We start from the raw sequence: 15,006 nt of genomic DNA, 5'->3' as shown, positions 1-15,006 counted from the left end.
CAAAGCTGAGCTTTCGGAATTCCAGGAAAATATATTTATATAAGAGCCTGCTCTAACTAACTGGATTTTGCATGGGAAGATCTCGGGCATATAATCTTAAAAATAAAAGGTTCTTTATCAGCATGTATGGTTCCATGAAGAACCTTTAACATCAGTGGAACCATTCTACTGCTGGAAAAAGTTTCTTCAAAATGGTTATTTAGGGAATCAAAAATGGTCCTTCTATGGCTTCACCTGCAAAACATTTATTTTTGGAGTGTACTGATATATGTGTCTGGCTGTGGATCCTAATATTACAAGAAACATCCACTGTAAAATTTCTTATGCAGATCCTGAATATTATAGGCCAAAACATTCAGAAACATTTCCTAAATACAGTATATTTATCCTTTTACCCAAATTTGCCTTTCTTTAAAAAAAAAAAACAAATACAATGAGGTGATAATACATGCATGCTTTGGTCCACATTCATTAATTTAACCTCGTGAGACCCCGTATCCACATGCATGGACCTTGTGTTTTGGCTTCGCTATAGGTTATGCTTATTTTGTTTTTGTTTTTTAAAACAACTGATCTCAGTTCAGGAGACTCTGGGCTGTCATTAAAGGGTTAAACTTTCTACACACAAGTCATGTGACAAAACAACATGGTGCCAATCTCAGCTAAGTTTGTCTTTCAGGGACATTTTATTCAAATTTTATTTTAACACGGTTGGCATTGATTTGATGATGCTTGCCATTTCTTTCAGAAAATCAGCTGTAATGTCTATAACATCTTGTGGCAGGGCGGAGGGCAGAGCCGGGTCGTGACACTACACACCCGGTCTCGTATTAGGCTAATTATGCCTCCGTGAGGTTTAAAGGCTGACTGCAGAGGGCCGTGCGGGAGAGAGAGATCGTTAGCGGACATGTCCGTCATATGTGTTTGTGTCTTAGTTTTAAGTTTACCATTAAACTATCATTTATATTATCAAGCAGGTTCTCGCCTCCTCCTTTCCATTGAATATGTTACACTGGTGCCGAAACCCGGGAAGGAGGAGGGATACGCCGTAGTAGAGTTCTCGCCACTACCGTCCACCCCAACGGAGCAGCCGCGGCCATCTGCCGGGGGACGAGGAGCCCAGCCGCCTGAACGAGGACGATGGCCGCCGACAGCGAGCGGGGAGGGGCTCACTGGCGACCGCCTGGAGCGAGAGGACCGCTGCCAGGGGTGGGGGAGACCCCTTCTGTTCCCCGAGAACTCGGCGGGGTGTTCCGTCCGCCAGGGGCTGGAGGACTGCCTCGGATCCGCCCGGAGAGGCGCGGCTATCGTCCGATAAAGGGTGGAGGAGTGGCCGAGGAACAAGCTGCGGCGTATACCTCCTCCTTCCCGCGTTTGTTTTTCATCTCTCTCTCTCCTCTCTCTCTCTCTCACTGTCGCTCTGCATTGGCCTTTATCCTCTTTTAAATTTTACAGTTTTTTGGGGGGTACTACACTGTTACAGGAAGTACCCCCCATTTGAATTATTTCTGTTTCCCTCCCCTTGTCCCCTCCCTCGTCCAGGTAGATGGGGATGACCTGCCGGCAGACAGCACGGAAGGCACGCACTCCCCCAGGGAAAGAGGGGGGGGGGATGTACGTCAGGCCGGGGGCTCCCCAGCCTGAGAGAACGAGGGAGGAATGTGGCAGGGCGGAGGGCGGGGCCGGGTCGTGACACTATACACCCGGTCTCGTATTAGGCTAATTATGCCTCCGTGAGGTTTAAAGGCTGACTGCAGAGGGCCGTGCGGGAGAGAGAGATCGTTAGCGGACATGTCCGTCATATGTGTTTGTGTCTTTGTTTTAAGTTTACCATTAAACTATCATTTATATTATCAAGCCGGTTCTCGCCTCCTCCTTTCCATTGAATACGTTACACATCTCAAAAACATGAATAACAACACTCCTGGACACAAAATAAACTATTTGATTGAAATTACTTACAATTTCACAACTTAGTCCCACTGTCTACATATGTGGACATCAATTTTTAGGAGAACTATTTGCTCTAGAAATTATAAAATGATAAATTCTTGTTTATTAGGTGCTAAAAGCAGCCACGAGGGGGGTCTCAGGAGGTTAAGTTCAGTTACTGCACCTCTCAGTGGTGTGGTTTTGCTGCCTGTGATGTTTGTTTATTTAATTGGTTGCCACAGCAACTTTTTTTAAAGTAATAGTAAAGAAAACATTAAAACACTCAAGGAAACGTTCTGTCAATATTTCTAGTTTTATCGTTAAAGCATCCATATCTATTCAACAGCAGCTTTTTATTTGGTTTATTTGACATTATTTTGTGGTATCCACATTATAAAGCCAGGCCACACTTTGTTTGGTTGGAAATGTTATTGAAGCATTAAAAGAAATGTACCCTGTAAGGCCAACAGAGTAAAAATAGACAGGAAGGGGGTCAGAGATGTTCCAGTCACTGATATATTAACGAAGAGAGAAATCTGACTCGTGAAACACAGGATGCTCTACAGGCCATTAGAAACATGATACCAGACCTCCCATGACTCTGACATCATCCTCATTACTGAAAACACTTTACCGTGATATCATTACAAAACCATCAAGTGCTTTAAAACAATTCCACCATCATCAAATAAGATAAGAGAGAGAACAATATGCTCTAAATTGTATTTATATTAGTGTGTATTCACCAGTCTTATTTAACAGAACCCAAATGAACCATATGGATATTATTGAAGCAAATATTCAAATGTATTGAGCATTTCTTTTGGGAAATGTAACGTTTTCTTAACATTTACATTTTGCAACTAATAAATTGTGCAATTTCATTTGACATCCCAGGTGGCATCCCAGGTGTGTATGACTTTCTTTCTTCTGCAGAACACAAATTACGATTTTTAGAAGAAAGTTTCAGCTGTGTAGGTCCTTAAAGAGCAAGTGGATGTGATCAGACTTTTAAAGCTCTACAAAGAACAGACAGTCAACATAAACGTCATCCATATGACTCAAGAGGTTAAAATAATGTCTTCTAAAGCCACATGGTCACTTTTTGGTGCAAAAAATATCAATATTTAAGTACATTTCAATGCTAACTAATCGCTTCCGGTCAGCAGTTCCGGTTATGTGCGTGTGATGCAATCGCGTTGGCATGTTCACGTGAGAACTGACACACGTGCGAAGCACCCGGAAGAACAGCGTTGTTTACAACCGAGTAGGAGGATTGCTGTATAGAAGCTTAGTTGATTTTGGTTTAGATCTGTATTTGTATCTATTTGTTTACTCACAATGGTCCTTTTGTGTACTTATTCTGGATGTCTCAACTGAGAGAATAGCGTGTGATTACGTCCATAACATGCCCACATGAGAGACCACGTGAGCTCAGTGCTCTCCTGAATCCGTATAGCTCTGCTGACCCTACGCGATGGTTTAGTGTTAAAATGTACTTAAATATTGGGGGGCCCGGTTAGCTCAGCGAGTACTGACGCTGACTAACACCCCTAGAGTCGCGAGTTCAAAATCCAGGGATGGCTGAGTGACTCCAGCCAGGTCTCCTAAGCAACCAAATTGGCCTGGTTGCTAGGGAGGGTAGAGTCACATGGGGTAACCTCCTCGTGGTCATGATTGGTGGTTCTCGCTCTCAATGGGGCACTTGATAATTTGTGTGTGGATCTTGGAGAGTTGCATGAGCCTCCACATGCTGTGAGACTCTGCGGTGTCATGCACAACGAGTCATGTGATAAGATCCGCAGATTGACTGTCTAAGAAACGGAGGCAACTGAGACTTGTCCTCCGCCAACCGGATTGGAGCTTCAAAAGTCTGATCACCATCCACTTAAATTTTAAGGACCCACTGAGCTGAGATATATTTCTATTTTCCTTCAAATGTGTTCAGCAGGAGAAAGAAAGACATACACATAATTTTTGGGTGGAACGATCCCTTTAAGTGTTCTTGGTAACAGACTATGTGAAAAGGATGTAACATATAGTCTCTGCCTTAGATTTTAATGTATCAAAAAGCTATTAAACAGTAAATGTATAATGGTAATGTTAATGCTACTGTTTACATTTTGTGTTAAACAGGTTCCAAATATACCTGATACACACCAGAAAATAAAAGTACTTCTTACTGAGACTTTTCTTTAAATAAAACAAAATCTCCAACTTAACTGAGCAAATAGTTGTGATTCATTGTGAGTAACTCACAGATGCTCTGACTCATTTTGCATTGTGTATTTTTCTGCAACGTAAACAATCTAAAAATGGCAAAGGTTGTATTTTAAGGCATGGGTTCACCTAGTATAATTAAGCTTCAATTAAGACCAATTTCAGTTCATGGGAAGTCCCACCATGATATGAAACATGATGTGTGTGTGTGTGTGTGTGTGTGTGTGTGTGTGGTTCTGCACCTTCACAGCTAATTGCACTGATGCCTCTGTGGAAATCCTCAAAACTGATCACACCTAGACCGCTGGGATCCAAGAAACACGTCAGATCCTTTACCTGAAACCACAAACACACCACACTTAAACAAACACAGAGCTATTCCCTTCCATTACCTAAACACATAAAGACTGACCCTCCCATAAACACACAGGAGGGAAATTGTATATTAAAGAGGGAAGATGATAAAAAATTCATTTCTAAATCTTACTAGTCGTTTTATCCATATAACCATAATATAAAATAAATTATATGTATATATGATATATTCACAAATCATGAATTATCAATAAATGCCAGTAAGACAATCAGAGACAGCTTGCGTGACCTTGTCAGAGCAAATTAAGGTTTAATCTGTCCATTACTTTCTTTTTAGGGACAACACACTCCTAATAACCCATTTGGGACAAAGGGATTAACAAAACACAAGCAAAAGTATGTCCATCCCTGGTACACAAAAAAAATACACATTCTCACACACACACACCCACACACAGTAAAGCTCCACTCCAGTGAGCAGACACAATCAGTAACACACACAAGCAGTATCCAGGCAACAACAGATCTGATATCCAGGACGACAGTCATGAGTTCTAGAACTAGAGTTCTCAACAAGTGAAAACACAACACTCAAATTCTGAAAACACCAGATTGAGAGATCAAAACATTAAACTGTTGCCTAAACAGTTAAAGGTATAGTTCACCCAAGAATTATCTCATCATTTACTCACCTTTATGCCATCCCAGAAATGTATGGCTCTTTCTTCTGCAGAACACAAATGATGATTATTTTGTAGGTCCATACAATGCAGGTGAATGGTGGCCAGAAATCTGAAGCACCATAAAGCACATATATGCAGCATAAAAAAATCAAGCATAAATCAATGTCTTCATAAGCAATATGATAGATGTGGGTGAGAAACAGATCAATATTTAAGTACTTTGTTTTACTATGAATCTCCACTTTCACTTTCACTTCTCACCCACACCTATCATATCACTTCTGAAGACATGGATTTAAACACTGGAGTCGTATTGATACATTTTATGCTGCCTATATGGGCTTTTTGGAGCTTAAAAGTTCTGGCCACCATTCACTTGCATTGTATGGACCATCAGAGCTGAGATATTCTTCTAAAAATCTTTGTTTGTGTTCTGCAGAAGAAAGAAAGTCACATGGGGCTTATCACACTGCATGGTACAACTCGACTCGCTTTTTTGGGGTTTTCCACTGTGGATACCTGGTACCGGATACATTTTTTAGTACCAACTCCTTCAAGGTTCCAAGCGAGCCGAGTCGATACTAAATGTGACGTCAAAATCCTGCAGATCACTGATTGGTCAGGGAGAATCGTCACTACCAGCGTCACTGGATTTCCGACATGCGACATCAACCCGCTAGTTTTAAAGTTAGCAACAGCAATAACAGTATTATTTGTTCACGCGACTTTCGAATTGTGAAAAAAGAAATGGCTGTGCGCAACACCACACTATGGTCAATAAACGAGGTGCAGACGGTCCACTCGTTAACGATTAGCAAAAACGATAAAGTCTCTCAGGAAGGGTATCAGCTGTTAGCCGCACACAGCTACCACCGGACCTACCAACAGTGAAGGGAAAAGTAAAAAAAAACTTAAGTGACTACAGAACCATCAAGGAAAAGTGGAAGCGGTTCGACCAAATGGACACTATCTAAACCGGCGAGCAATGGGAAAGAGAGTGCCCTGGACTCAGCCACGATGGAGGATGGTACGTTTTGTTATGTTAACTCTATACTCTGCTTGAAAGCTTCACTTTATTTAGTTGACCAGCTACTGGAAGCTTGCTTCTAATACATCCAGGCCAATTTATCTGTTACACTTGTGTAAAATCATATGTATTTTACCGTTCGTGTCCGCATTAGCACGAGCATTTTCGTAACACACGTGCATGTTCAGCACACACACATACGCCGCCTGTCAATCAAACGGGGCACAGCTGTTACTAGATTGCTTGGGAATTATAAAATGACATGCTCTGGATTACTTTCAACCGCAGAATAAGAATATTAACTTTCTAATAAGTGACACAGGCCAAAGCTATCACAAATATAGCCGGTTATTTTTCCTTACTGACGTCTTAATCAGTCTGCTTGTCCGGTCGGGCAAGTAAAATTCTCTTTCACGTGCCCCTTCAAAAATCCACTTGTCCCGGACAAGCGTTAATATCAAGCCCTGGATATAATGTCTATATTTACTTTTACAATCTGAGGCAAAGAGTAGTTTTAGCCACTGAATAGAAGCATAATCACACGATAAATCACACGATTGGCGTCACTTTGATTTCATGGCGCAAAAAAACACTTTATGACTCAGTCATCTTATTGACATCTGACAATTAAACAGAAATCAGTCATTAACAACCCCACCATTAAATATTTCGCTGTTGATCCAATTGTAAACATTTGAAACTGATTATTTAAAGGAATAGTTCACCCTTAAAGGAAAATTATGTGATCATTTACTCACCCTCGTGTTGTTCATTCTGCCTCACATCTCCTTTTGTGAAAGTCATACAGGCTTGGAACAACAATGAAGGCTAGTAAATTATGACAGAATTTTCGTTTTGGGGTTAACTATCCCTTTAAAGACTTTTTTATACATATTATGATTAAGCCTATTTAATTAGCCATTCTCCATTTATATTCTTAACTGTCTCGTAGCATCGGTTTCAATAAGATACACACACAGTCAGACATCTGAACATTTATGCTCGTTACCTGATGTTCCCCCTACACTTCCTGGGAAAGCTACTTCCGAGTAAGAATTTGCATCCAACGTCATGCATTACAGATAATACATATGATACCGCATGGACACAAACACACACGCAATCTCTCTCCTGTGTGTACTGAACACATTCTGTACGAGTATATTTCACCATCAATTCAAAAAGCTATTCTTCATAGCTTTTGTTTTTAATATGGCCTGACCCTTTCTCTCTACCTGGCTCAACAACAGTTGATCTTTCTCCACCCTTTCAGTGCATTTCTCCCATCCTTAAACTACTTCCATAAGCCAACCAGCTGAGCAAGCTATTATACTGTAAACATATATCACATGATGAGAAGAAAGCTCAATTCCTCCTCCTCAATTTTCATCCAAACACAACAGTAACAGACAAATGAGTGACCTCGAGGCTGGGACTGTGTATGTGTCAATTTCATCCCTAAACTATAAACTGCCTTGTAAAAACACAGACAAACTTGTGAGTGTTATATGTTGTCAACGGGATGTTAAAGCTGAAACATGCTGTCCTATATACAAGTACATTTACATTTATGCATTTGGCAGACGCTTTTATCCAAAGTGACTTACAGTACAATTATTACAGGGACAATCCCCCCGGAGCAACCTGGAGTTAAGGGCCTTGCTCAAGGGCCCAACAGTGGCATCTTGGTGGTGCTGGGGCTTGAACCCCCACAACCTTCTGGTCAGTAACCCTGAGCCTCAACCACTGAGCCACCACTGCCCCTACTCACAAGTAAGTGAGTGCAGATGATTCTTATTATGCAAGTTCGATTTTGTGCATATTTGTATTCCAAAATGTGTCAGACCGCAATTAATAACACAACGCAAGAGCGCTATAGCAGACATGAGCATGAACCACACACTGTTTAGCCCAAGACAGACCACTTGTAGAAAAGCCAGTGTTGGTTAAGTTACTCTAAAAAAGTAATTAAGTACTTACTACTAATTACATCTTCTACAGTGTAATTAGATTACGTACTGTACTAATGACTCTGTCTGAAAAGTAATTTACTTATTACTAATTACTTTCTTAAACCCTTATCAACCTCAACCAGATGACAAATACAAGAATAAACATGAAACTGTTCATTTAATTATTTCAAATAAATTAAATCAAATAAAATCAATTATTTATGAACCGGCCAAAGAACATATTTTAACATTAGACGTTAAATTTCTATTTTATATTCACTATTGATTTATATAGAATTGTTCTATAGTCTATTCAGTATTTAACGCAATTACATCAGAAGTAACTGAAATTGAATTAAATTAAATTATGAAAATTGAGAGTAACACCTTACTTACTTAGTAATGCATTACACCTAAAACTGATTAAAACAAATGTGAGAAACTGGAACGCCCAATACGGCGGATGTAGAAAAGGAAGTCCCGCCTTAAAGGTAAAAGAGCCAATCACCTTATAAATACAGACATCGCCACGAGTCAACACGAGATCGTGCATGCGCATTAGCTGGACCAGCCTGAAAAATAGCGTCTCTTTAGTGTGATCTGAGCTAAAAAAGCACAATTTATGATACCATTGTTGTTATATTTTACTGCTCATTTGAAAGATGTTCTTTGATAGTAATCTTGACCAACCATTTTGAAGATTTTGATCATTCCCCATTCAAGTAGATAGGAGCTGTACTTTCACACCGCTTGTATCCATAGAAAATAGCTGCCCGGGAGCATTCCAACGATGGCCGCCAAGTGGACTTTGGTGGGAACTGTCCTCTTCTATGGTGAGATTTCTCTTTAAAGCTAACCAATGTCATGGCAGAACAACAGTTTAAGCAAGCAAGGTAAAGTCAATATATTTATAGCAATTGAGTTTAATGGCTCAGACATTTGAGGGTAACTTTATCGCCCTCTTGAGAATTGAGATCGGTTAACGCCACAGATACGCAAGATCGTGCAGGCAAAACGCTCGCATCTGCGTACGCATACTTGCACAACAGTTACTGGCCTTAGGCAGAATGTTAGTCTCAGTCACCATCCACATTTATTGCATCTTTTTTTTCCATAATTTTAAAGTAAGTGATATCTAAGACTGTACATTCTGCCTAACATTTCCTTCATATGGGTTTGAATCAACGTGGGGTTAATAAATGACAGAATCTTCTGGGTGAACTATCCCTTTAACTGCTGACCTGCCAAATACAGAAAACATATTGTACATACAATAAAGCCCACACACATGCATCACAAACACAAGATACACAAGCACACAAAGAGCCACATTCCTGTCCTGTCACACATAATCAGTGTAATCTACCATCAACTTAGTGTAAATCATAAGATGACCCAAAACTGCTCACTCAAACGCAACTACTACCTTACAGAGGTGATTTTCAAGTTAAGGACAGTTAAATTTACTAGCCACTTTGTAATCTACAAGTTAATAAGTAAACATAAAAAGGTACATACTACAATTATTACTCAGATATTTATGGCACATACATGAAGTTAGTACATTTATAGTTTGCAAAAACTGTTGCAGACTAGCTGTGAAATAGTTAAGACAAAACTCTTTCTCTTTGTCAATAGAAAGGCACAGAGAAAGAGATACAGGGGAGGTGTGGTAGGGTTTGAGGGTTTGAATAATAAAAGAGCAGTTCTTGGGTGTCACCATGATCAAGTTTCACTTGGAGCTATGTGACCCAAGGGAAGACTTAGTGTGTCCTGAAATCATAAAGCAATTGTAAAGCATTTACACTCCCCCATCCATTATTTGGCCACCAAACAATTCAAACAAATAGACACTTTTGCAAACAGACTGACCTGTTCCGCTCCATATGCTCTTGCAAAGTCTATAAATTCCTCTATATGGACAAATCCATCTCCATCCTGATCCAAAGCCTGGAATACAGCTCGGAGAGCTGACTGTTCCTCATCTCTACAGGCTGTCGAAGAAACTATAGGCACATTTATCAAATCCACAGGGACTCTCTGATCATAGAGTGACTTGGTCGGCAGAGCATCAGAGGCCTTGCAAAGATCCAGAGTCATTTCTGCATGTTTGGGAATGTTAGAAGTATCAGGATTATTCTCCATCCAGGTTAAGTAGGCCTCCCCATCCAGACTGGTTCCACAGTACAAGACATTTCTATGTGAGGGAGGAGAGCTGGGGGGCACTGAGCTCACTTGTTGCTCCTGTGACAGATCTATCTGTGATAGCGTCACCTGATGTGTGATATCCACCTGATGTGTAGGCGGGACTCTCTCTACCGTAGTCTCACTCAATTGGCTAGGAGTCTCTTTGGTCTCTCCTTGATTCCACCCTACAAGTCCACCAGTCGTGATCAGTTGATCTCCTGTGCAGGTAAAAGGAGTAGACGCTCCAGAATCAGGATAAGGAATGACTTGATTCTGACGTGACATTCTGCAATTTGGTCTCTCCTCTTCCTGTAAAGACACACTGTGAAGTTTCTTCACAACATTCAATGGTGTATTGTGACTGTCATGGTGAGGTGTTACATTATCTTCAGTTGTATCTTTTACAAGTGCACTTGATTTCGCAATTGAAAAGTTGTCATTCAGTTGGCTAAGATTTTCCACAAGTATGCTCTCTGTATTTTGAGTAGTGATGATTTGTTTCTGACATGCTTCACTCCTTGTATTAAAATCTTGATTGTTGTCAGGTATGCCGCTATCTAAGTTTAAAGCATCAGTGCAAAGTATTGGAATTTGAATGTTTATTTGTAAGTTGCCCGATTCACTCTTGAAATTGGTTACCTCCTGATTTTCAAAATGTGAACATGCGTGTGGCTCCTCAATGTTATCTGTTGTAGTTGCATTGTCTGCACACAGTATCTCTTTAGCATTGAGGCCAACATCTGGGTTATTGCTTTCTGGAGGTAATATTTTATTCTGAAATTCATTTTTGAGTATGTCCGATATGAGGACAGGTGAGTTTGGATCACACTGTTGGTCCTGTTCTGTTGTTGGCTGTGCATTGTCAGTTTCAACAGATAAAGAGTCTGAAGATGGTACAGCTTCGCAAGAGACACTGTCTATTGTCAAAATGTCAAACGTGATGTCAGGAATAAGGTCTCCATTTTTGTCATGGGGCAACTCCGATAAGGCTTCAACATCAGTATTGGGCATAGCCTGACAGTGGACCAATGGCAAGGTTTCAAACTCAGATGAGAGCTCAAGAAAAGCATAATGTTCAGATGTGTTGACCGATAAGGCTGATTTGAACTCCATTAGTTCCTCGCTCTCAGGTGGGCTTTCTGTTAAAGTATCTTCACCTTGCAAACGTATAAGGGAATTTGGATTATGTTCCGTTTTAGCTTCAGACAGACTGCTGTCAGTCTTGTGCGTGGCCTCCTCCCTTCCCACTTTAACTACCATTTCCAACATTATGTCAGAAGAGTTCTCTGTAGATAAATGAGGTAAAATTTCCTCACAAGGTTCAGGTGATATGTAAGACTCTTCTAAAGGTCTCTCACAGACGGTCTCTAATCCAGATGATGGTGGTTTTGATTCCTGACGAGTTCCTATGTTGGCATCGGTTATCTCTTGGCTCTGAGGATCATTGTCAAGAGTCCTGTTACTATTCAAGAGCTTATTACTCTCCTGTTCAGAGATGTACGAACCTCCAGCAAGCAGCTCGGGTAACAAAATCTCTACTTCATCCATTGGAAAGATTGCACTGACATCATGATATGGCGGAACAAGTGATTCGGCACATGTCAACAGAGTTGTGGGCTCATGAAGCAGTGCTGGGGATGAGAAGTAGCTGTGTTTACAAGAAGGTGGAGGTGTCCGACATGTAATTGAAGACTTGGGATTTGAATGTGTATCGGTACATGACACCTCTACTGGAGAGACAGACAACAAACTTTTAGATTCCAGAGTAAAATTAGTCCCATGTGGAAATGGGCTCAAAATGTTCTCATTCCGAAATATCCGTTCCGCTTGGGAATTATGGCTGAATTCACAGTTTGTTAAAAGTGCGTCTTCAAAAACAAGGTTGACTTCTTGTAATAGTGTTTTCTCAGTCTGAAAGTCAAGGTCAGCAATGCCAGTTCCATTTGTATGTATTTCTAAAGGGTTAATGGTTGTAGTATCCTCTGTGGGTTCAATGAAAACCTGCTCAGGTGAGTCAAAAAGGCTGCCTGGAGTCTGCACAGGTCTTTTTGAGAATGTAGGACTAGTAGATGTGGAATGAAAACTGATGAGATCTCCAGTGACAACATCTGAACTTCCAGGACAACCGTCAACTTTGAGGTCTTGGGGATGAGACGATTGAGTCTCCCATTCAGGACAGACACATTCCAGACCATTTTGCCATGGATACTGAGAGGCCCAAAATAAGTCATCCAAATTGATTGCATTCTCCTGAAAAATATGATCAAAGCTCAGAGGCATTTGATGTCTGTCAATATTCTCTGTAGAATCACAAACAGAACTGCTTTCTTCATCCATAAGGAGAAATCCAAGGGGATTCTGGTCAGATTCCCACTCACTCTTCCCACTCACCTCCCACTCGGAACATCCTTGAGGGCTGGAGAGAACTTGCTCCATTGAGAAGTGGTGTTCTCTCCTCCGAAAATGTTTAATATTCCAGTACTTTGTTATGATCCCACTAGGTAGTAATGTTCAGAACTTAAAAGCAATTGGTGACCTCTTCCAGCATACGCACCGAAAGCATTATCCTTGTTGATACCCATGCGTAAAAGTCCACTTTGTTTGTAAATAATCAACAGCTACTTTTTACTTTTGTGGAAATTGGGATAAAGTTTAACTGCCACAGCATGGTTCCACATTACCCGATGAGATATTTTTACCCATATGCAAAGATCTCTCAAATAGTCAAATGAAATCCATGTATTTCAATGAGCATGTTGAGCCACATCACAAAATGTCACTATTGCCTATTCAAGAGTAAACTAGAAATTCTTCCTTAAAAACACAAGCTTAGAATCTGTAAACAAATATGCGAACACATTAAATTACTTGAAATACAGACCTATCTCAATGTAAATATTCCACAAGAGATTTTTATATTTTATTTGGAATTTTTGCTTTGAATTTACTTTTGCGGCCTAATCATACCAGATAAACAACAGTGCCTTTTAGGCAAATCTCGTGTAATGTGACATTAATGATGTACTATTAACAAACTTGACACTTTCCTGGAATAACTATAGAAGTATTAAAGCCTTCTTATAAGATTACCTGGCACAGTTCCAACTTATTAAGAGGCAATGTGCTGAGTAATTTCACTTTTGAGAATAAAGTTTAACATGCAAAATGTTTCCCAGCAGACCATGTTTTTATAAATCGTCTTTGAGTTATCAGATTACAGAAATAAAACCTTTAGACGACCATTTATAATCCTCGACAGCTGATGTAAAACCCACTAGCTAGTTAGCTGGCCCTTTAGACCCCCTCACTTCTCATTTTCCGGTTTAAAAGACGACCCTTGGTATGACTCAGGTGACTTCCGTTGGTGTGTGTTTAATCCGTTAATTCAGTTCGATTAGGGATGTTTCATTCGTCTGTTTATCATTTAAAAACATCACAGACGAATATCCAGGTCGAGTCGCGCGAGTCATCCACCTGCGCTTGTTATTAGCCTGTTAGCGGGATAAAATCACATCGAGACCACCGATAATCCCACAAATAAAGCGCGGGTCCTTTTTATAGTAATCCTTCGGCGGCAGTTTTATCCGCTAATCTGAAATCCGAGATTTACGGTGCGCTTGTGCGGTCTTGTTGTTTCAGTCGACGGATGATGTTTCAGTTATATCTGTCTCTCTCTCTCATCAGCAGCAATACACAAACCACTGCTGTCTCACTCACACTCGCACTCACTGACGTCAGAAACACGCATGCGCAACTTCGGCGACGCAGTCGGTCTCTTTAACCCTTGTGCGACCTTCGAGACTTTTTCATTTTTGTTTTTTCAATCATTTTGGCCGTGTTAATGTCAACGGCATACATTTTTCCAAATGTGTATATTTTGGGGGGATATTTAAACCTCAGTTCCTGTAATACATCTATAATACACTGGGTACACAAAATAGTTACACTCAGGACCTTCAGGACAAAAACAATTCCCATTGAAACACATAAAAACTGCAATATTTGATCCCAGTGCCATTAAAGCATAAAATCATTAATTCTATGATATTATGCTTTCGTTCCAGAGCCCTGGCTTCAAAATAATGTTTTTATATTTTCCACCAGACGGCGCCATTTTTCTCATGTTTAGCCTATGGAGCAAATACATGCTTTTTTCCTATTTTCTGTTTGGTGTATTATAGAGCACTGCAGGCCAATTGAATAAATGATGCAGCTAAAATTGTGTGGGTGTGTATATGTGTATTGAGAAATGTGTGTGTGCCAATTTTTTTTTAAATGTTCTCACAAGTATAGTTAAAGTGCTAGAGGACATTTTAGCTGGCCCTCACTAGTAAAAAAGGCTCATAACTCACCTAAATTATGTTTATCTTTAAATTTAATGAAATGCACAGGTTTCTATGAGGGTTTAGGGTAGGGTTAGGGATAGGGATAGAATAAATCTTTAGCCTGCTATACAATCAATGAAAGTCTATGAGATGTCCTCACAAGTATAGCAAAACAATGTTGTCGCTAATCATTAACACACCAGACTGTGATAATCCCAAAATAATTCCCTTAGCATATAGTATATGGAAAAGAATACATTTTTTGTGTTTTCTTTCATTAAAAAACAAGTGGCATTATATAAGCAAACTGGCATTTAAAGGGTTAGTAACTTTTACATATTGACGCACAAGGGTTAAACCACATG

The 15,006-nt window shown here is 40.1% G+C and overlaps 1 protein-coding gene across 3 annotated transcripts in view; it reads right to left on the bottom strand.

Moving 5' to 3' along the window:
• LOC127635125 (rab11 family-interacting protein 3-like) overlaps nucleotides 1-12,853 on the bottom strand; it is a 48,143-nt gene extending 35,290 nt beyond the window's left edge. For all 3 annotated transcript variants that reach the window (XM_052114922.1, XM_052114923.1, XM_052114924.1), the window contains exons 1-2: nucleotides 10,002-12,853; nucleotides 4,395-4,488 (exon numbers count right to left, since the gene is read on the bottom strand). In XM_052114922.1, coding sequence (XP_051970882.1) covers nucleotides 4,395-4,488; nucleotides 10,002-12,752 — 2,845 coding nt within the window. In that variant the 5' untranslated portion in view covers nucleotides 12,753-12,853. The remainder of the gene's footprint in view (nucleotides 1-4,394; nucleotides 4,489-10,001) is intronic.
• Nucleotides 12,854-15,006: the final 2,153 nt, after the last annotated feature.

The sequence above is a fragment of the Xyrauchen texanus genome, chromosome 42, assembly GCF_025860055.1.
Source record: "Xyrauchen texanus isolate HMW12.3.18 chromosome 42, RBS_HiC_50CHRs, whole genome shotgun sequence".
NCBI classification, from domain to species: domain Eukaryota; kingdom Metazoa; phylum Chordata; class Actinopteri; order Cypriniformes; family Catostomidae; genus Xyrauchen; species Xyrauchen texanus.
Note: the sequence above shows the minus strand (reverse complement) of the source record. Positions and strands in the feature narration are given on the sequence as shown.